Source organism: Talpa occidentalis, unplaced genomic scaffold (assembly GCF_014898055.3).
Source record: "Talpa occidentalis isolate TD23 unplaced genomic scaffold, MPIMG_talOcc4v2.1 talOcc4.3, whole genome shotgun sequence".
Taxonomy (NCBI): Eukaryota; Metazoa; Chordata; class Mammalia; order Eulipotyphla; family Talpidae; genus Talpa; species Talpa occidentalis.
In genome coordinates this window covers 2,947,242-2,970,716 of record NW_023603184.1, presented here as the reverse complement: position 1 = coordinate 2,970,716, position 23,475 = coordinate 2,947,242, and the positions used below count along the sequence as shown (strand labels likewise).

The following is a 23,475-nucleotide window of genomic DNA, read 5'->3' as shown; positions in this document are numbered from 1 at the left end:
ATACATTCCTTTAAAAAATTGAGTTATTCTCTTAAATGTTTAATATGAAAATTAAATGAGAGAGTGCTTGTATAATGTTTAGATTAGATTCTAACACGTAACAAGCATCCAATAAGTGCAAACTGTTTTATGGTTCTCTGAACACTGAGTTTATTTTCTTACCAGTATTTGAAAGAATTCTGGTGTGGCTCTAGTCACTGCCCTGCAGAAATTTAGGTACCTTTGTAATGAGTTCAGTCATAGAAAATGTTCATTTTATTTCTGAAAGCCACTATGAGGTATGGCTCACAGAGGTGACACCAGAGTGCAATGTCATCATGTGCTCAATGTAATATAAAAGTAGGCATGTTGGAATTTAAACAACTGCTTTACAAATTTAGGATATTAAAAAATAGGCTGGTATTCCATAGAGATTAATTATTGTCTGTGTTTTATATCTCATGTAGTATTCATTTGATTTCAATGTCTTTTTATACCATAGAGAGTAAATATGAATTTGAGACATGAGGGGCCCAGTTCCCAAGGGTTTACATCACAGTATAAGTCTCTGAGGGTGTACAGTGCACACCTAACAGCTCCAGCGCCAGAGAGAAGATGTCTGTCGCCCAGGTTTGTTAGCTAGAACTGGGCCTAGGTTACTTTAAAATAAAAGTGAATAATTTTAACCAGCAAACATTTATTAAGGATATGCCTAATTCATCTGTTTTCAAATTAGAGAATGTTTTCACAGAATTCATATTCCCTTGCATTTCCTGTTTAAAATGTTTTTGTATTTTAGTATTTAGAAAGAGTTGTTGGAATTAGAACAATTTTCTCTAACATCAAACTTTGATGTGTATGTTAGAAGAGAGTTAATAAAATGCTCTGTCCACACACACACACACACACACACATACACACCTCTCCTTTTCTATCTTTCCACATTTATTACTGTCAAAATCTAGAGTGTATAACTGTGTATGAACTCTGTAATTGTTGCTCTAAATCCGAGAATTTAATTAAAATGCTTCTCAGCAGTTTATGGAGAATCAAAACATGTGAACTACTGCTGCTCAATATGTGAGGCTATATTTTTGTATTTGTCATGGGTTTGCCATAAACTGGTTTCTTATTATCATCCTAGAACATTAGGAAGAACATCCTCTGAGTTGATTTTCCTGTTTTAACTCTGAAGTAAACAAATCTCTATTTTCTTTGATCAGGTAATGAAAAATTCATGATTTCAGGAAAACAATATTTCCATTTTTTACAAAAAATTACTTCAAGATATGGAAAAAATAATGGTTTATGTTTCCAGTACAGAATGACTTTATTCAATTCTCATTACACATGACATATGGTGACATGTGTATATTCTTCCTGCTGTCTAGGAAGGAGGGCAGAGTAAAATTCCCTCAACTTCAATTTACCTTTTCTTTAAAAACAAGTCTGAACGGGTGATCCTACTTCTAATGAATGGACAAAGTAACCATTTCCCCAAGCAACAATTTGCGGGAACCCAGGAAAGCTTCAACCTACCTCTTTTTTTAATATGGATAAAATATTTATTTTCCTAGAATTGTAGCCAAATCCAAGTAATAATCCATACCAGTATCATACATTCACATGTCTAAATATACACCTTAATTTAACTCACTCAAACTATCATATGTATCATATATAAGCATATTAATAGGTATCATTTTTAAAACAAATTAAGCATCTCCACAATGTAATTTCAAACAGCATGATATCTTTCTATTCTATATATCATGCATGACAGTTTAGAACAATTGCTCTATTTTTGACTATTTTTCTCATTGTCAATATTATAAATAATGCTGCAATAAAGTTTCATACACTGGCTTCACAATTTCATCAATGTAGTTATAGATGTTATGAAAGTTTAGTAAGCATAAAATCCTTCATAAAAGTGTCATATAGCTTTTACTGTTGTAAAGGTTAAGAGTTTGTATCTATGTTGCTTAACTGCTTTCCAGAAAAAGTGCACAGGAGTTACATCTTTCTGCATCATTATTAACATTAATCACTAACATTGTAATTACATTATTTTGTTAATTTGATGTGTGAAAGTTATGATGGTTTTCAGTATGTATTTTAATTTTCTTCTCATTGTGCATATTTTCAAGTTGAAAGTTGATATAAACCATTAATCTCAAAGAAATTAGTTGCATTTTCCAAGAAAGGTGTGGTACAGGACCTCATCTGCTGAGAATTTATGCTGTTGAGATTGACTAAAATGTCAGTGTGTGTTGTTAAGATCACAGTTGCTGTTACTCTATCTGGACAGAAATTATTGCCTTTTTAAGGCATGGGAGTTGCTCTCTACATGACATTAATGTATATCATTTTATCTGCTTCAAAGTCCTCAAATCATCTGTGTTTAATTTATCCCCTGATTTTTTCTGTGGTGGGTAAAATTTGGGACTTAAACTATCTTTGATTAGTAGGATCCACTCACATGTTGAACATTTTAATTATTTCACAATTGCATTTCAAATGCACTGGTTTTGTTTGTTTGTTTGTTTGTTTGTTTGTTTTTTTAATAATAAATTTTATTTTTATATTCCCCATACAGTTGCAACCCCCCCTTTCTGATCCCAATCCCTCCCCTCCCGCCCCCCACCCCCCCAAAAGTGTCTCTGTTTCATAGTTTTTTGTTGATTCTGATTTTCACTTTCTTATAGTGGGTGGCTCACTTCATATTTCTAGTAGATGGTTCTAGTCTAGCTAGAAATGGATTCTCTTCAGATTCTCTTCCCTGGAGGGAGTCCTCAACTTTAGGGAAGCATTGGAAGGGAGAAGTATCTTAAAAAATGCAGAACAAATTCACATTTGTTTTTTCAATCTGAGGTTTACTGAGGATAGTATCTCTCCAACACATGTGGCTGAGAACTCAGTTGAACATAAAGCTGCCAAGAGAACTGTTTGTGGCTTCCAAGAGCTGTGATTTCTTAAGGAGAGCAGCAGTTTCGCTCATGTTTTTTCTATCTCTGTGTTTTCAAATCAAGACAGTATCCTTAGAGTGTGAGAATATAAAGAACAGTAAAAAATGTCCCAAAGCTCCAATTAATAATTTCCTGTGATAGGTCAGAACCACTCATTTGGCTGAAAATAGATTTCTGTAAAACCAGTTAGGAGTGTTGTAGATGATATTCTTTTCATACACTTCTTCCTACCACTGACGCTGAAGTTGAGTGCTCCTTCTCCATATGTATCTTGGATACATATGCACTGTTTTTGATAAATTTTTTTAATATATTTCTGAGGTTAACATAAATGTGTTGTTTTCACTCTTCTCAGGAGGAATATAAAACATATCATTTGGTTTACCAAACCTGAGCTATGATGGAAATGGAGGAAGAGAACTGTACCGTTGTGACAGAATTCATTCTTCTTGGATTGTCAGATGCTCCTGAGTTAAGGGTTTTTCTTTCCCTGCTATTCCTTTTTATCTATGGATGTACAGTTTTTGGAAACCTTGGAATGATTGCACTAATTCGAGTCAGCTCTCGACTTCACACCCCCATGTACTTTTTCCTTAGTCACTTGTCTTTTGTGGATTTTTGCTATTCCACAATAATTGTACCAAAGATGCTGACTAATATCTTAAGCAAGGAAAAAACCATCTCCTTCCCAGGATGCATGGTGCAATTCTATTTGTTTTGTACATTTGCAATCACTGAGGTCTTCCTGCTGTCAGTGATGGCTTATGACCGCTTCTTGGCCATCTGTAGCCCACTGCTATACATGGTCTCCATGTCCCAGAAAGTCTGCACAGTTCTAGCTTCTGGCTGCTACCTCTATGGAAATATGTGCTCTCTGATTCACTTGTGTTTAGCTCTTCAGATCCCATCATACAAGTCAAATATAATTAACCACTTCTTTTGTGATCTACCACCTATCTTTACTCTTGCCTGCCATGACATCTCTCTAAATGAACTCATGGTGTTCATTGTGGCCACGTTCAATGAAATCATCAGCATCGTGATCATCCTCACCTCCTACTTGTTTATTCTCATCACCATCCTGAGGATGCGCTCTGCAGAGGGAAGGCGCAAAGCCTTTTCCACTTGTGCCTCCCACCTCGCAGCCATCGTTGTCTTCCAGGGAACAATCCTTTTCATCTACTGCCGGCCCAGTTCTGACAACAATCCAGATATCGACAAAGTGGCCACAGTGTTCTACACCGTAGTGATTCCCATGCTCAATCCCCTGATCTACAGTCTGAGAAACAAGGACGTGAAAGAAGCTCTCAAAAAACTGGTGAGCTCCAAAAAGTTTTCCTAGAGATTATTTACTTAGCCAGACTCAGCATCCCAAATTGGAGACTGGTGGAGGTGCTGTGTTAGAGTTGTGAGCCTAATAGAAAGCCTATAGAAAGCCCACTAGCAAGCCTAATAGAAAATAACCCAGCAAGTAGATAGATGAGAGTAATTCTTTTCAATACACTAACATTTGTTCCTTTGCAATTCAAGGGTAGTATTGAGTGCATTCAAAATTTGCTGGCCACTTCTTTGCTTTCATTTAGTCTATAATGTCTGAAATGCATATGTGGAAAGGACTGAGAAACACATTCAATTTGTTGTTAAACCTTCATAAGCTTAATGAGAACTGTTGAGAAGTGTTGAGAACACTTTCAGTACCCTATTATGGAAACTGATCCCTATTATGTAACATGTTTTACAGTGAATGACTACCTTTATCAAGCTGTTTATATCCAAAATTAAACTTCCTTATAGGTATGCAACTTTTAAAATGATTTTGTTATTTTTTTTAATTTATTGTTTTTTTCATATTTTCTACATATTTATGTGGTGGTTGCAGTGTCCAGTGTTTTTGGAACTTCAGATATTATGGCACAAAATTGCTTTTCTCTCTCATATGGTATTTTATTACTTATACTGGTTATGTCGCTGTCTCACACACACACATTTGGAATGGACTTTACAATGAATAATGGCATTTGTGAGTGAGGCTGATTCCCTCACTTTTCCTTTTATCCTTGTTCTCATACTAATTTTCCAAAGTGGATAAAATGCTGAATTCTAGCCCAGTAGTAGAAGACAAGCATTTTATTTTCAGCAGTGTGTGTGTGTCTGTGTGTGTGTGCACTTCTTTATCTTTGGCACCTCTGTGGTTACACACTTAATTCTATTTGGTATGCTGGTCTTTGACCACTTCGTGGCCATTCGCATCCCTCTGCTCTACAGTTACCAAGATCAGAAACTCTGTGCTGTGCTAGTGGTAGAGTCACATGTGTGGGAAGTAGCATGTTCTTTCATGTTCCCATGTTCCACAATTAAGTCATCTTTCTGGAGTCCACATAATAGATTATGTGATTTCTACCGCTGATCTCCATATTGCTCTGATTATTGTCTCAGCCAGAGACAATAATCCTTATCACTATTGCCACTTTAATTGAGTTGAGCGCATTGCTCATCATTCTCAAGTCACATGTGTTCTTCAATGTTACCACCCTGAAGATTCATTCAGCTGGTGGACACCACAAAGCCTTCTTCACCTATGTCTCATACCGACCACTGCTACCATCTTCTATGGAACCATCTTCTTTGCACCCAATTCCAGAAAGGCACAGAATGAATCATCTGTGTTTTACACAGTGGTGATGCCAATGTTGAATGCTCTCATCTACAGTCTGAGAAATAAGGATGTCAAGAAACAAGAAGACAACAAAAACAATTTTTCCTCATTGAATGTGCTGTTAAGTCCTTACTTTGCTTTCTGCCAAACACCTTTCTGCTTTTGTTTTTTTTTTTTGTTTTTTTTTTAATAGAGGCATGCTTTATTTATTTGTTTGCTGGTTTGTTTGTTTGTTTTTTGTTTATACATGCACTGGGTACAGTCAGAAGCGCGGGAGGGTGAGAGAATTCACCAGAGCCAGAGCGGGGAGCAGAGCAGGCAGAGGGACCGATGTACACTGCTGAGGGGAGCAGTGGGCGGCAGGAGAGGTCTGCGCGCCATGTGGGACCCTCCTCTGGTGGCCGGGGAGCAGCCGGGGATCGATCCGGCGCCGCAGAGGCCGCGGGCAGCTTCGCAACCCAGCGCTCAACCGCTGTGCCACCGGGGAGGCCCCCTTTCTGCTTTTGAAATGAACTGTTTACTGAGTTTATTTTATAGAAGCAACACTTGCTTACAATCCTATATATTATTTAGAGGTATGTGATCACTGTAGGGTAAGTAAAGTATCAGGCTTTTCTGCCCCTCCCGCCATTAGATTAAATGCATGCCTGATGGCAGGCACCTGGAGTAAGGTGTGGGCATATGTAGGTGTGTATACCTGGGCTAAGTCTGGGCTTATAAGGGCAGTGTCATGGGGATGCCAGCAGAGTGATAGGAGCAAAGAAAGCCAAGGCCACGAGAGAACATCGGAGAGCCCACAGACAGTGAAGACTTGCTGAGGGCTGGGAGGCTTGCCAGACTCCCTGCCTCCCGGACCCCTGCCTGCCATGTGCATGGCAAATCCCAATAAAAACCTGAGAAAGCCGCAGAGGGCTCCAGGACTCTCTATTACCCCATCTGTTCTGGTCATAGAGATCCTGCCCTGTGTCATCCTGTCCCTACAATCACATCCTTCAAGTGTGTGTTACTGCACTATACCTATAGAAAGGAACCTTAATTATTAACCATCATCCATTGTTACCCCCTCCACAATTTTATCCTTCTCCCCACTCCCCTTCTTATAGTCACATTTACAATAAGATTCCCAGGGTTTGTTATTTGCTTAGCTTTTTCTGACCCTTTTTGTATCTCTATATTCCACATTTAAGTGACACCATCTGGTATGTGTTTTTCTCCTTTTGACTTATTTCACATAGCATCATCTCCCCCAGCTCCATCCATGTTGTTGCAAATGGCAAGCTGAGTACTATTACAATTTCTATATATAGTCTTTTCTTTTATTCTTTTATTTTTTTTTAAGATTTTTATTTATTTATTTATACAAGCACTGGGTACAGTCAGAAGTGCTGGAGGGTGAGAGAATTCACCAGAGTCAGAGTGGAGAGCAGAACAGGCAGACTGACGAAATACACTGCTGAGGGGAGCAGCGGGCGGCAGGAGAGGTCTGAGCGCCAAGTGGGACCCTTGCCCAGCAGCCGGGGATCGAACTGGCACTGCAGAGGCTGTGGGCAGCTTCACAACCCAGCGCTCAACCGCTGCGCCACCAGGGAGGCCCTATATATAGTCTTTTTTTAAAGATTTATTTATTTATGCATACAAGAACTAGGGTGTAGGCCAGAGGTGGGGGGAGGGGGGAGGCTTCACTGGAGACAGAGCAGGGAACCAAACAGGAAGATTGACTGAAATACACTGCTGAGGGGAGCAGTGAGTGAGACAGAAGAGGTCTGCTTCACCATGTGGGTAGCTCCCTGGCCAGGGATTGAACTCGTGCTGCGGTGGCTGCAAATAGCTTCATAGGTTGCTTCTTAACCCCTTGCACCACCAAGGAGTCCCTATATATAGTCTTTTTTTAAACTCTCAATAAATATTCATTCCTTAATGCATAGAAAAATATATCCAAATAAACCTGTGTATAGTTTTAATTCACTCCTCTGTCTTTGGGAGCTTAGGTTCTTCCCTTAGCTTGGTTATTGTAAGTAATAAGGCAATAAATATGAGCGCACATACATTTATTTGTGTTCGTCTTTGGGTAGACACCTAGGAGTGGAATTGCTAGATCATATGGTAGACCATTTTTTATATTTTGAGAAACCTCAAACTATTTTCATAGGGGTTGAGTCAGTTTCTGGTTTTTGATATGGACCATTCTCCGAGGTGTGAGATGAAATCACAACCTTATTGTGGTTTTGATTTGCATTTCTCTAGCAATAAGTGATGATGAGCATCTTTCTTTTTGCTGACTTGTGAGTTCTTCGTCAACCTTTGATAACAGTCCCTTGACAAATGTATGGCGTACAAATATTTTTCTCATTATTAGGGTGTCTTTTGGTTTTGATTACTGTTTCATTCCCTGTGCGGAAGTGTTTTAGTTTGATATAGCCCCAATTTTTTATAATCTATTTTGTTTTTCTTGCTGTTAGACATGAATCTACAAAGGTATCACTGAAGTCTCTGTGATGGAACATTTTGCCTATGTTTTCGTTCTATGTAATTTTATGATTTAAGGTCTTATATCCAAGTCAATGAATATTGTAATAATTTACTATATTATTACATGCTTGTTATTTGTAGTTAAGGTTCATCTAGTAATCTTATTGTCAAATGAAATTGTTATGCAGTCATTGGAGAATGATATTATTAGTTCTGAGAAACATAAAAAAAAGCCCTTAGTATGATTAATAAAATGACAATTAAAAAGTGTTACAATATCACTTAGTAGAATAATCTTTAGCTAGCATTATCAGTCTTCTGTTGTAAGTACAGGAGGTATTATGGAAAGATATTTGCCACAATAGAGTACAAAAAAACAAGATATTTTGCAAACTTTAAATTTTTTTTAAAGCTTTATTTATTTATTTGTTTATACAGGCACTGGGTATAGTCAGAAGTGCGGGAGGGTGAGAGAACTCACCAGAGCCAGAGCGGGGAGCAGTACAGGCAGAATGATGAAGTACACTGCTGAGGGGAGCAGCATGGGACCCTCGCCGGGGGCTGGGGATTGAACTGGCGCTGCAGAGGCTGCAGGCAGCCTCATAGCCCAGTGCTCAACTGCTGCACCACCAGGGAGGCACAAACCTTAAACTTTTTAAAACCCACTGATGTCTAAGGTCATTGAGCAACCAACACACAAGTACAGAGTTACAAGACATGGAATTCCATTGCATGAACTGTGGAAGAAAATAAATTTAAAAAATATTCAATGTAAGAAATATACATTAAATGGAACTTCCCAATATCAACACTATTGATATTTTGCACTGGATATTTTTGCTGTGGGACACTATCCTGTGCTTACATGTTATTTAGCATTATTTATGGACTGTACAACTAGATGTCAGCAGCAGTCTTTTGCACTTGTGATAACCAGGATGGTCTCATGTATATGTGGAATGTAGAGAATAATTACAAGGGTTCAGTCAACACCAAACCAATAATAACCATTCAACATCTGACTGCAAAACGGAGGCATGCAGAGGGGAATGATAATGGGATGGTAGTGGGGGAAGGAAGGGACCCAATAGAACATGCGGAGGATGTTGAGGGCACCAGTGATAGGCAGAGTTGAAAGTAGACATTTGTAGAAATTTGTACCTATATCCCCTGGGGCAGATACAATGATTTAAACCTACTTTAATCTTAATAAACATAAGGTAGGAAAAAAGAAACACCCCTTTCTGATGTACCACCCTGGTGAAGAAGCTATTTCCTCATCATCACTCTGTACCATCACTTATTTCTGGCTAAATGAAACTGCTTTGTCCCCACATTTCATCTTCTTCTTTAAGTTGGGTTTCTCTGATTGCTGTCTTTCTCTTATTTGATGTCTTTTCATCATCTCTACTGCCATAAAATGGTAACTCATTTGTAGTTTTGGGTTAATTGTCATTTTAATTCACCCACAAAGACTTCTTCTTCCTTAGTTTAAACAGCTTAGGAGAAGCTGCAACAGTTGGGCATCAAATTGATGGCTTTTGAGAAAGTAATGCAGAAAGAAACTCAAGTCATAACATGCATTGTGAGCTGTGTGTTCTTCAGCTCCCCCTCCACCAATTTTATTTGATCATCTTGCTCTGCAGAAAATCACTCCTGTTCCTACATTCCTTTAAAAAATAGCTATTCTCTTAGCTGTTTATTATGAAAAGTATATGAGATATTGCTTGCATAATGTTGAGATTAGATTCTAACACGTAACAAGTATCCAATAAGTGCAAACTGTTTCATGGTTTTCTGAGCACTTAGTTTATTTTTCCCCCAGTATTTGATAGAATTCTGCTGTGGCTCTAGTCACTGCCCTGCAGAAATTTAGGTACCTTTGTAATGAGGTCAGTCATAGAAAATGTTCATTTTATTTCTGAAAGCCACTATGAGGTATGGCTCACAGAGGTGACACCAGAGTGCAAATGTCATCATGTGCTCAATGTAACATAAAAGTAGGCATGTTGGAATTTAAACAACTGCTTTACAAATTTAGGGTATTAAAAAATAGGCTGGTATTCCATAGAGATTAATTATTGTCTGTGCTTTATATCTCATGTAGTATTCTTTTAATTCCAATGTCTTTTTATACCATAGAGAGTAAATATGAATTTGAGACATGAGGGGCCAGTTCCCAAGGGTTTACATCAAAGTATAAGTCTCTGAGAGTGTACTGTGCATACCTAACATCTCCAGCGCCAGAGAGATGTCTGTCACTCAGGTTTGTTAGCTAGAACTTCGCCTAGGTTATTTTAAAATAAAAGTGAATATTTTTCCCTACTTACTGATTATTTTAAAGATATACCTAATTCATCTGTTTTCTAATGAGAGACTGTTTTCACAGAATTCATATTCCCCTGCAATTCCTGTTTAAAATGCTTTTGTCTTTTAGTATTTGGAAAGAATTGATGAAATTAGAACAATTTTCTCTAGAATATCAATTGCGTGCGCGCACACATACATGCACACACCTCCCTTTTCTAACTTTTCCACACTGATTACTGTCAAAATCTAGAGTGTATGACTGTGTATGAGCTCTATAATTGTTGCTCTAATTCTGAGAATTGAATGCTTCTCAGTAACTCAGGGAAAATTGGAACATGTGAACTATTTCTGCTTATTAAGTGAGGTTAATTTTTTGGATTTGTCGTGGATTTACCATAAACTGGCTTCTTATTATTATCCTAGAACATTAGGAGAACCTCCTCCGAGTGAGCTGATTTTCTTGTTTAACTGTAAATTAGACAAATCTCTATTTTTTTTTTTGATCAGGTAATGAAAATATCATGACTTCAGGAAAAAAAATATATTCATTTTTTAAAAATTACTTCAGGATATGGAAAAATATGGTATATGTTTCCAGTCCAGAATGACTTTACTCAATTTTCATTACACATTGCATATGATATCATGGGTATATTCTTACTGCTGGCTAGAAAGGAGGACAGAGAATAAAATCCCTCAACATCTATTTACCTGTTCTTTAAGGACAAGTCTGAATGGCTGATTCCACTTCTATGGAATGCACAAAGTAACCACTTCCCCAAGCAACAATTTGAGAGAACTCTGGAAAGCTCCAACCTGCCTCTTTTTTAATATGGATAAAGGATTCATTTTTCTGTAATTGTAGCCAAATCAAAGTGACAACACATACCACTATCATGCATTCACATGTCTAAGTACACATCTTTATTTATCTTGCTCTATCGATCTATCTATCTATCTATCTATCTAATCTATGATATCTATCATATGTATCCTATGTATAAGCACATTAATAGATATCATTTTTGAACAAATTAAGCATCTCCAAAATGTAATCCAAAATAGCATGATGTCTTTCTATTCTACATATCATACATGATAGTTTAACAATTACTCTATTTTTGACTACTTCTCACATCATCAATATTATAAACAATGTTGTAATATAGTCTCATACACTGGCTTCATGATTTCATCAATGTAATTTAAATAATGGTTATAAGAGTTTATTAAGCATAAAATCTTTCATGAAAGTATCATATAGCTTTTACTGTTGTAAAGGTTAAGAGTTTAGATCTATGTTGCTTAATTGCTTTCCAGAAAAAGTACATAGGAGTTATATCTTTCTGTACCATTATTGACATTAATCACTAATACTATAATTACATTACTCTGTTAATTTGATGTGTGAAAATCATGATGGTTTTCAGTATTTTAATTTTCTTTTCATTGTGCATATTTTCAAATTGAAAGTTGATATAAACCATTAATCTCAAAGAAATTAGTTACATTTTGCAAGAAAGGCGTAGTATAGGACCTCATCTGCTGAGAATTTATGCAGTTGATATTTACTAAAATATTAGTGTGTATTATTAGGGTCACATTGCTGTTACCCTGTGTGGATAGAACTTACTGCCTTTTTAAGGGCATGGGAGTTGCTTTCTACATGACATTTATGTATATCATTTTATCTACTTCAAAGTCCTTCGAATCATCTGTGTTTTAATTTATCTACTGAATTTTTTGTGGTGGATAAAATTTGGGAATCAAATAGTTTTCCACAGGTACTTAAACTATCTTTGATCACTTGGATCCACTGACATGTTGAACGTTTTAATTGTTTCACAATGGTATTTCAAATATATCATATTTGATAAGAACTTTATATATTTTACATCAATGAGTTGTTTTTTCTCTTCTCAGAAGGAATGTAAAACATACCATTTGGTTTACCAAACCTGACTTCTAATGGTAATGGAGGAGGAGAACTGTACCTCTGTGACAGAGTTCATTCTTCTTGGATTATCAGATGCCCCTGAGTTGAGAGTTTTTCTTTCCCTACTGTTCATTTTCATCTATGGATGCACAGTTTTGGGCAACCTGGCAATGATTGCACTAATTCGAGTGAGCTCTCGACTTCACACCCCCATGTACTTTTTCCTTAGTCACTTGTCTTTTGTGGATTTTTGCTATTCCACAGTAATTGTGCCAAAAATGCTGGCTAATATCTTAAGCAAGGAAAAAGCCATCTCCTTCCCAGGATGCATGGTGCAATTCTATCTGTTTTGTACATGTGTAATCACTGAAGTCTTCCTGCTGTCAGTGATGGCTTATGACCGCTTCTTGGCCATCTGTAGCCCACTGCTATACATGGTCTCCATGTCCCAGAAAGTCTGTGTGGCTTTAGCTTCCGGCTGCTACCTCTTTGGAAATGTGTGCTCTTTGATTCACTTGTGTTTAGCTCTTAAGATCCCATCATATAAGTCAAATATAATTAACCACTTCTTTTGTGATCTACCACCCATCTTTACTCTTGCTTGCTATGACATCTCTCTAAATGAACTCATGGTGTTCATTGTGGCCACATTCAATGAGATCATCAGCATCATGATCATTCTTACCTCCTACTTGTTTATTCTCATCACCATCCTGAGGATACGCTCCGCAGAAGGAAGGCGAAAAGCTTTTTCTACTTGTGCCTCCCACCTCACAGCCATTGTTGTCTTCCAGGGAACAATCCTTTTCATCTACTGCCGGCCCAGTTCTGACAACAATCCGGATACTGACAAAGTGGCCACAGTGTTCTACACCGTAGTGATTCCTATGCTCAATCCCCTGATTTATAGTCTGAGGAACAAGGATGTGAAGGAAGCTCTCAAGAAAGTGTTGGGATCTAAATTACCTTTACGATAACTATTTTCTTAGCTACTTTCAGAGTTTCATCAGAGATTTTTATGAGGACTTTGATTTAGGTAGATCAATGGAAAGTAAAATAGATAAAGATTTTACGATCTGGGGACTATACATGTTTTCCATTTGCTTATCTTATTAAACCATATCTTACCCCTTTTATTGGACAGTTGAAATGTATCAGCTACTTTTACTGTTCTTCTCTTTGAGTAGGTTTTGGGATTGGTACTAATAAAATTAATTTTCTTGGCATAAGATACCATCAACATATTTCTAGCAATGCAATAATTTGCATCATCCTTAATGCATGCACCCCTTCTTCATTAAACAGACTCCATTTTCTTTAACATGGAATGTAAAGGAAAGGTCTTATAGTCTTTACTTTTTTATGAAAATATGGAGTGAATTTCATATGTGTTTATGTGTAATTCTTGGTATTATTTTAGTCAGCTTTGCTTCCTTTTTATTGATTTTTTATATTGCATTACAAGTTTATAATTTTTAAGTAGAGGTAATAATGCTCTACTTTTTAAATAAAATTTTCACAAAAATTAAATGGTGTATCTTAGGTTTTTAGCACTATACCTATAACTTTTGAACAAATTATCTGCTTTTATTGATATTTTCTAACTTTATTATATGTTGACTCTTGATTGAACAAATAAATCATGTATTTGGTACAATATCTTTTTAAAATATCCATCTCCTAGTTAACAATTTCATCACTTTTCCTGATATTATTTTAAACATTCACCATATAGTCTAGATCTTCTAGTTTCCCATGACTTCTGAAGTAAATTATTGCAAATTTAATGATCTAAAACAGTATACCTTCATTGTCCTAGAATGATGGATGTCAGACATTTTAAATCGATATCATGTGTTCAAAACCAAGGTGTCAGCAGAACCACACTCCCTCAGTATGTTCCAGGGGACAATCCTTTCCTATTGCTTCCAGCTTCTAATGGATGTTGGCTTTCTTTGGCTCGTGGTCCCATCACTTCTATCTTCAGGGCTGGTATCTTTCAACATCCCTTCTCTCCATCTTTATTACATTTCTCTCTCTCTCTCTCTCTCTCTCTCTCTCTCTCTCTCTCTGTGCATGTGTGTGTGTGTGTGTGTGTGTGTGTGTGTATGAGAGAGAGAGGGAGAGAAAGAGAGAGAGAGAGAGAGAGAGAGAGAGAGAGAGAGAGAGAGAGAGAGAGAGAAATGGTCTCTCACCTCTGTTTTAGAAGGATACTTTTGTGGACCTTTCCAGTCTACCCAGATAATGCAAGAAAACGCCCTCATCTCAAGAGCATTAAGCTAACCATGACTGCAAGCAATCTTCCTGCAATAAACTAGTATTTACAGATCCCAGAGTATTGGAACCTGGTCTATACTAAATTCCATTTTTAAGCTTAACACACCCATTTTTTAAAGGTAGAATTATTATTTATCTTTCTTATGTTCCTACATGTTAACATTTCATTTGTTTTCCTCCTTAAGATTTCACGCCCTGTTTGCTATTGTATTTATTTTTAAGAGTCATGTAAATGACTCTTAGGTTATTGCTGCCTTAGCAAAGTAAGATAGGCACTCAAGATTAAATACTTGGCTGGGTTCAAATTCAAACTCTGAGGAGTTTTTTTTTTTTTTTTTTTTTAAAGATTGATTTATTTATACAAGAACCGGGGTACAGGCCAGATGTGGGGGTGGGGGGAGAGAGAGGATTCACCAGAGGCAGAGCGGGGAACAGAACAGGCAGACTGACTGAATACACTGCTGAGGGGAGTAGTAGGTGAGACAGCAGAGGTCTGCTTCACCATGTGGGATTCTTGCCGGCTGTCTGGGATGGAACTCATGCTACAGAGTTCTCAGCTTCACAGTGCGGGCTCAACTGCCTGCGCCACCAGGGAGGCCCTCTGATGAGTGTTTTTTGAGGAAGATGTTTAAACTTGCTTAAACTCAGGTGTCTCAAATATAACTGGGATTAAACTGCAGCCTCAGACATTTATTGTTGGACTTAAACTTAAGGAAAAACTGCAAGGATCTGGCCCATGTTGTGAACCCTTAGTAATGTTTTTTAAAAAGAAATCCTTGAAGGCAATAACAATTTGAAATATTCTAGTAACTCTGGAAAAGACAGGTATTCATTGTTTCTTTAAATAAATAGCAATGATGAAAAGAATGGAGTTATATTGTATTCATGATGAAAATGTAGTGCTGTATTGGTTGTCCAGTGTTTTCAATGGTGCAAGATTTCCCACATTACGGATGAAACTGTGGCTTTTTTAGATAAGGGAAACACCTTTTGCCTTTGGTTCTCCAAACAGAACAGGGTCTCTCAACATTAACACTAGTGCTGTTTTGAACTGTACTGTGAGACCTGTCCTGGGAATGATAGAATGTTAAGCAGAATCCCTGGTTTCTATGAATAGCACCTTCATCTTCCTCCCCTACCCCCTCCACATTTGCAATAAGTGAAAAATATCTCCAGACATTAACACTGGTTAAATCAAGTTTAGGTAGTGAATACCATCATCTAGTACATGGACAGTATTCTACCATTTTGAGGGTCAACATAATCTTTCTTTCAGACATTCTCAAGATGAAGAAAAACAGAGTAAAAACTGTCTTTGCAAGAAGGTGTAGTGCATATAAATCAGTGGTGATCTGGGTCTCTGGCCAATGTGATTTTCATAGGAAGAGTTAATGGCAGCCTGAGGGTGATGAGAACCAAGTGCTTCCTCCTATACTGAACAGGCATATTATCTGAACTGCATGTGTTCATCGCAACAGATAGAAACTGATTCTGTTGCAGCTAAGTAATCCTGGGTTAAGGCTGCAAGGATAGCTTAAAATGATGAGGTATTGGGCCTCCCTGGTAGCACAAGGGGTTAAGCACAGCACTGTGAAGTTATCAGCAGCCTCTGCAGCACAAGTTCAATCCCTGGCCAAGGAGCTGCCCACATGGCACAGCAGACCTCTCCTGTCTTGCCCGCTGCTCCCCTCAGCAGTGTAGGTCAGTAGATCTGCCTGTTCTGTTCCCTGCTCTGTCTCTGGTGAATCTTCTCTCACCCCACTCCCCGCACCTCTGGCCTGTACCCCAGTTCTTGTATACATAAATAAATCTTTAACAAAATAAAATTAAAAAAAAATAAAATGATGAGGCATTGGCACTGGAGGCTTGGTGGGGGTTGCTGCTGCATATATGGGAGTGTAAAAATGTAGCCCCAAATTATATGGATATATAAATGACTGACAAATTCATAAAAGTAAATAAAATTTTTAAAAATTAAATGAGGTACTCTGGGATTAATTATATAAATTTATTTCACGGCCAAGTCCCACACTACTGGGACTTAGAACAGTAGTGTGGTTTCAGGCATCTGGGCTGGTTTCAGCAGACTGGGAATGCTGTGGCAAGCATGGCTAGCTGTTAAGAAACTTCTCTCTTATAATGTTTGAAGTACAAAATATTCAATACTCATTTTAGCATGTATAAAACTAATGAAGAGGACATAAATGAAAAATCGTATGAAACCCAACATTTTATCCTGTGGTACCACAGAAACATCTCTCTCTAAATAAGAATGAAGACCAGGCCAGGAAAAGACCAGACCAGACCAGGGTGGACAGAGAGCTAACACACAGCCTAAGGTTCCTGTCTCCCTGTTCGATTGACACTGACAGGTGGGCAAGAATAGGAAAAGCTGTATCTGCTTCCTGACATGGTACTGTGAAGAAGCCCTGTTTATTCAGAACCAGGGTTAAGTCTCTGGTAGGGAATTATTGGCTAAAGTTACACAGATAAATAAATGATTACATGCAGTTTTGAAAGAAATGCTATCTCACTTCAAAACCTAGTTCTGATCTTAAACACTCTCAATTATTTTCTTAAAATGAATATGATAGAAAACCTTGATTATTCTGACCAGGTATAAAGACTATTAAATCAGTGCATTTAAAGGTAAAGGTAAAAAACATAGTGAGAAATATCTTGTTTTTTCTTTAAACATATATGTGAAAGATGCCCAGAGAATCTAATTTTATAAAACATGCATAAGTTCAATTTTTAAAAATATAAGTAAATTGAATACATCTTAAATAAGGTATACTGAATTGGAAAGAAGTTTGAATAGTGATCGAAAGAGTCTGTGATATATTCTATGAAAACAAATTACTTAATAGTATTAAAGAAAATAACTGAGGTAACAGAATTTCTTAACTCTGTTCACTCAATAAAACAAGACAAATAATCTAAAAACTCTGTTTCTAATGTTTTGCTTCATTCTTATAATGTTTGAAGTACAAAATATTCAATACTCTTTTTTGCATGTATAAAGCTAAGGAATAAGACATAAATGAAAAATCTTGTGAAACCCATCATTTAGTCCTGTGGAACCACAGAAATATCCTGCCATACTTTACCTTTGACAACAACCTAAATTAAAATAAATACCCCTGAGAACATGAAATCCTGTTATCATTTTCATAACTGTGTTAGTTGCTAGTTGATTGGTGGGGAAAACAGTGATGTTATTGGAATAGCTTATAGGATAGCTTTATTAGAAAATTCTAGTCCCCAAGCACTCAGCCATCACCATTATCAGAATTTAATTGAAAAAATGGTTCTAGTTTATTTTACAGAAAGACACAGAGCAAATATAAATCATTGCAACAGGAAAACTAATAAAAAAATCGTTTTTTTTTTCCATTGACCAAGTGTTAATAACTCTTCCATTATAACATAAGCTGTATCAATTGGGCATTTATTTCAGTGGTGGTGTTTTAGTTTTAGCTAATGTGGTGCCATGAATAAACCATGGGGCATGGAATCCTTTTTTGAAGTGGCCTTTGGGGAATGTCCAGGCATTTACTTTCAACTTCCATTGCACTTTGAGGACAATTGCCAATAGCATATATCTGTTCATTGAAGTAGGTGACAAGGAAAATCCACATGCTGATGTAAGACAATTTGGGGTAATTAAAATAGAGATTTGCTTAGGGGGGAAGTGTGCTGATGGGGCCAAAGAAGAGGAAGAGAGGTCTTTGGATCCAAATATCCCTCTCCCTCATACATTTTTCAGCCTAAACCAAAAGACAAAAAGTGAAGATTATTTCATCTAAGATGAACATACTGGGATATAATTAAATAAGATTTTTTTTCTCTTGGTAATACACAAACTTATTTTTGCATCTGTTTTCTAAGCTATACTCATTGATTTATTTAACACATGTATTTAACATTTATTTAACACATTTATTTAACACATTTATTTAACGTACTGTACTGAATATTGTGAATAGCAAAACAAAGAATTGTTAGAGTGGCACAAACTTTACATTTATGGAACTGTAGAACTGAATATTTCTTATTTATTCTTATCTATATTACCGCTTACATATTCCTAAGTACAAATTTCAATAATTACTGCAATCCAGGATCAACTTAGATACAATCATAATGGAAAATATCAAGAAGTATTATAGGTGAGACAGCAAAACTATGCCACAATACCTGAACTGAACTCAGAATTTTAAAATACTTTTGGGTGAAAAAGGAGTTTCACCCTGAATGTGATTCAGTACCAATTGCTTTCTTCAGGGCACCCTTCACATCCTTATTTCTTAAGCTGTAGATGAGTGGGTTTAACATAGGGATGATAACTGTGTAGAAGACTGAGGCCATTTTGTCTGTGTCCATGGAATAACTCGAGCTGGGTCGAAAATACATGAACAGCAGTGTGCCATGAAATATAGCTACAGCCATCAGGTGAGAGGCACACGTAGAGAAGGCTTTGCGTCTCCCCTCGGCTGACTTCATTCTCAGGATGGTAACGATGATGTAGCTATAGGAGAGGAGAACGGTGATGATGCTGGACCCCACAACACAGCCAATGAAGGTGAACATCACTATCTCATTAATCGATGTATCTGAGGTGGAGAGGGCTAGAATCGGTGGGATGTCACAGAAAAAATGATTGATGATATTGGAAGTACAGAATGACAATCGAAATGCCAAACAGGTGTGGATTGCTGAATCCACCAAGCCCACTGTGTAGGAAATGACAACTAACTGGGTGCAGAGTTTCCTGGACATGGCAACTGTGTACAGGAGTGGGTTGCAAATGGCTACATACCGGTCATAAGCCATGACAGCCAGCATGAGGCACTCCAAATCTGCAAAAGCACCAAAGATATACATCTGAATGGGACATAAATTATATGGGATCCTCTTTTGTTCAGATAAGAAATCAGCCAGCATCTTGGGAGAGACAGAGGAGGAGTAACAGATATCACAGAAAGACAGATTGCTTAGGAAATAATACATGGGCGTGTGGAGTCTGGAGTCCACCTTGATCAGCAGGATCATTCCTAGGTTGGCGATCACAGTGATGCCATAAACCAGCAGAAAGAACACAAAGAGCCCCTGTTGCACATCCTGTCTTCTAGAAAGTCCTATGAAGATGAACTCAGTAAACACAGTGCAGTTCTTAGCAGCCATCCGTCAAATCTTGAAATTCCTGGTTTGAACAAAGGAAATAGAATTGAAGGGTTTTCCCACCCTAATAGTTAAATTGCTGGACCTTCTAATTCATAGAAATTACAGGACGAGATAAACAGTGCTTTGACTGTATGAGGTAATGTGAAAAAAGGAAATGCATATAATTCCATTGTAAATAGATACGATGACTGTAAGAGTACCACTGACATTGATCTAACACTGCACTGGTTGTAACGCACTTTCATCCAAACTGTCAAGCTATTTCCACACCAAGCTATGTATGTTTTATATATTTTTGTTACTTCTATCACATAGCGAAGAAATTGATGCCCTCAGAACTTGAGGCAAAATAAGTTACTATTAGGGCCTCCCGGTGGCGCAGCGGTTGAGCGCTGGGTTGCGAAGCTGCCCGCGGCCTCTGCGGCGCCGGTTCAATCCCCGGCTGCTCCCCGGCCACCAGAGGAGGGTCCCACATGGCGCGCAGACCTCTCCTGCCTCCCGCTGCTCCCCTCAGCAGTGTACTTCGGTCCTTCTGCCTGCTCTGCTCCCCGCTCTGGCTCTGGTGAATTCTCTCACCCTCCCACGCTTCTGACTGTACCCAGTGCATGTATAAACAAACAAACAAACAAATAAATAAATAAAAAACATGCCTCTATTAAAAAAAAAAAAAAGTTACTATTAGTTCATCCAGATGACCCCATCTTCTGACCAGATTGTATTAATTTTGTAGAAATGAATTATGTCTTGTATAGAGAATCAGGATTAAGTTAAAGGTGTAGAAAATGAATATATGCCTTTGTAATCATCCATCATTATCCAGAAGCATGCGCAGGCAGAGCTGTGGTAGTTTCCTGGATATAATAACCCTCATATCCTCATATCTACCCAGACTCAATAAGCAAGATATAGAGATAGTCTGTGATCCAGGGGCCACAACAGCAGGGAGAGGTTGGTTGCTATGAATGGAGTGGAAGGGTCTCTAAGAGTGATACTCTGCACTGGAGAGACTGGTAAATGCCAGGGCTAACCAAGTCCCCCCTCTGAAAGCAGGTGGTGTTGAGAGGAAATGGAGAAGAACATTTGAGACTTAATCTCAGGGTTATTGATAACACAGGTGACAGAAGCAAAAGAAGGAAATGTGGTTTACTGCCTGGGTCCTTCTGTCCTAATTCTCTAAAGTCTACATGATCTACTCGCCAATGGATATGATGTGTAAGACACATGATAAAATTACTCCTACATCCACAGTGCCATGCCACATAGTCATGTCTGAACTGGGCCTCCGTGCCAGTTACCCAGAATCTACATTATTTTTTATTGTTTTCTTTAATCTATACTTTTTGGCATATCTCTAAAATCGGATGCCCTGTAGTTAAGCATTGGTTGTCCGTAGATGCCAATTGAAGTATCTCCCACTATTATATTTTACTCAAACCAACAATGCTGTACATGATATTATAAATGTATTCCTTGCTCTATAATATATGAAAAGTGAATTTGATGGTAGATGAGGAAAAGAAAAAGAATCTGAATAATGATCTAGTGATCAACATGCAGGTCTCAAAAACCTTGTTTTAGGTTCATTTTATACACATCTAAAAAAATGTTTTACTTTAAAATAAAATCCAATCAAGTACCACAGGGTTTAAACATAATTTTAAAAAGTCCAATCATTTCCACAATCTATGCCATCTCTTTTTAAATTCTGTTATGTTTTGGTGAATAACTGTTCATATTTAATATGAGCTGGTCTCATATTAAACACATTCCCAAAATAAAAACTGTATATATTAGATATAACTTATTGTATCATTATCTAAATAAGTATATTGGTAAAAGTAATTAAAATTAATGGCTATGTAATTTTTATGACACCTCTTGGTTTTATAAAAACAGAATAAAAAGAACTAAAGAAATCTAAAATTTAAATCAGAAAGGCAACATAAATAAATTAATACCTGACCCAGATCTGCAAGCTCTTTGTGCATGCAGGGCTGTCTTTGGGCTGTCAGTCTGGTCTCCTGACTGCCCTGGATTATATAAGCATCCGGAGTCTGGTCCCTGGGTATTCAACACCTGGTCTCTCAGGAGTTAGTGACAGGTACAGTAATGTGATTTATCACCAGATACGCAAGTAGGTGATTGAGAAAAAGATACAGAACTTTTCAAAAACAAATATTACTTTTATCCCTCTCTGTCTTACTGTATTATATTTATTTAGCAGTAGTAAATGTCTCCAGTCCACAAGCATTCCTTATTTCAAGTTCTCCTACCCCTATACATTTTATTTTGATCCCATATTTAGAAAGTAAATACACACTCTCTTTTGCTCACACACTTACATAGACACATATGCATAGTCTCATATTAAACACATTCTCAAAATAAAAAAACTGTATATATACATAAATAAATGTATATTAGATATAGCTAATTGTATCATTATACATATGCCCTCATTTTCATCACTATGTATGCTTATGATTAAAGATGCAAATGCCTGAGCAAAAGTAAAGGATTCATATCAAATAATTCCCATATAACTAAACACAGTTACTGAAGGGGGAGATTTGTTCTGGGAATCAGCCATGGGACCCAGAGCTTACAAATTCTTGGTGCTTAAAACCTAGGGAAGGTATTCAGCCTAAAGGTGAGGTACAGCAGTGGACAAAAGGCTGCACTAGGGAGGAAGACCTCTTAACAATGACAATGTATGCCAGGTCATAGATCTAGACACAGTTCCATTCAGTGTGGTGGAAACTGTCTATAGAAGCAGGCTTTGTGCATAGAGATCAGTGGTGATCTGGGGCTTCGGCCACGGTGGTCTTTCAACAGGGAAGTTGAATGACAGCTGAGAGTGGTGAGAACCATGTGTTAAGCAAGACAGACAGGTCATAGCAGTGCAGGGTCCCTCACATTGGTTACTAAGTGTTACATTTCAGACATTGCTCTGGGGGAGTGGTCACACAGGACGCTTGAAATTAAGTACTCTGGGATTAATTATCTATACTCACTTCTTTGCCATTGTGGGGTTTGGGACATAGAACAGTAGCGTGGTTTCAGGCATCTGACCTAGATTTTGAAAAGGTGTGGCCAGCATGGAGGGCTGTGAAGGAATTTCTATTTCTGTTCAGCTTTAGCCAAGGGTGAAGGCAAGGTCACTAAGAGAAAGTGTTAAGGTGGGTGGGCATGACCCGAGGCTCAAATGTGAACCTGGGATCAGTCAGCTGGGTGAACAGGCTCTGATGAGGAAAATGAGATCCACCTCATGCCACAATGCCACGATTAGACTATGCCAGGTCTACTGTCAGTACTAGGGATTTAGTCTCAGATGGGAAGTTAGGTGTTTTTTTTTTTTTTTTTTGAAGATATTTATTTTATTTATTTTCCATTTTTTCATTTTATATTTTTTTGTGTTACTTTTGAAATTCTGAATATCTCTGTCACACTCTCTCTCTCTCACACACACACACATACACACAGCTGCAAACTAACAAGTAACTAACAGCACACAGATGTTGTGAACTCAGATCTGTCTCCCTTTAAAGTCCAGTTCTTATCCTAAACTCTCCCATCATCATCATTTTCTTAAAAAGAAAACAAACAAAAAAGACCCCACCCCAAAACCTAAACATCTTGGTTTCCTGACCATGTAGAAAGACTACTAAATCAGTGACTTTAAAAGAAAAAGG

The 23,475-nt window shown here is 37.5% G+C and overlaps 3 protein-coding genes across 3 annotated transcripts; 2 read left to right on the top strand and 1 right to left on the bottom strand.

The window, feature by feature from the left end:
* The first annotated feature begins 3,354 nt into the window (after positions 1-3,354).
* Positions 3,355-4,290, top strand: LOC119254447 (olfactory receptor 5L1-like). The gene has a single exon (XM_037521548.1). The coding sequence runs from the start codon at positions 3,355-3,357 to the stop codon at positions 4,288-4,290; it is 936 nt and encodes a 311-aa protein (XP_037377445.1).
* Positions 4,291-12,351: 8,061 nt separating this feature from the next.
* On the top strand, positions 12,352-13,296 carry LOC119254446 (olfactory receptor 5L1-like). The gene has a single exon (XM_037521546.1). The coding sequence runs from the start codon at positions 12,352-12,354 to the stop codon at positions 13,294-13,296; it is 945 nt and encodes a 314-aa protein (XP_037377443.1).
* Positions 13,297-18,844: 5,548 nt separating this feature from the next.
* On the bottom strand, positions 18,845-19,783 carry LOC119254272 (olfactory receptor 5W2-like). Its single transcript, XM_037521388.1, has one exon. It carries the CDS (start codon positions 19,781-19,783, stop codon positions 18,845-18,847), a length of 939 nt encoding a protein of 312 aa, XP_037377285.1.
* Positions 19,784-23,475: the final 3,692 nt, after the last annotated feature.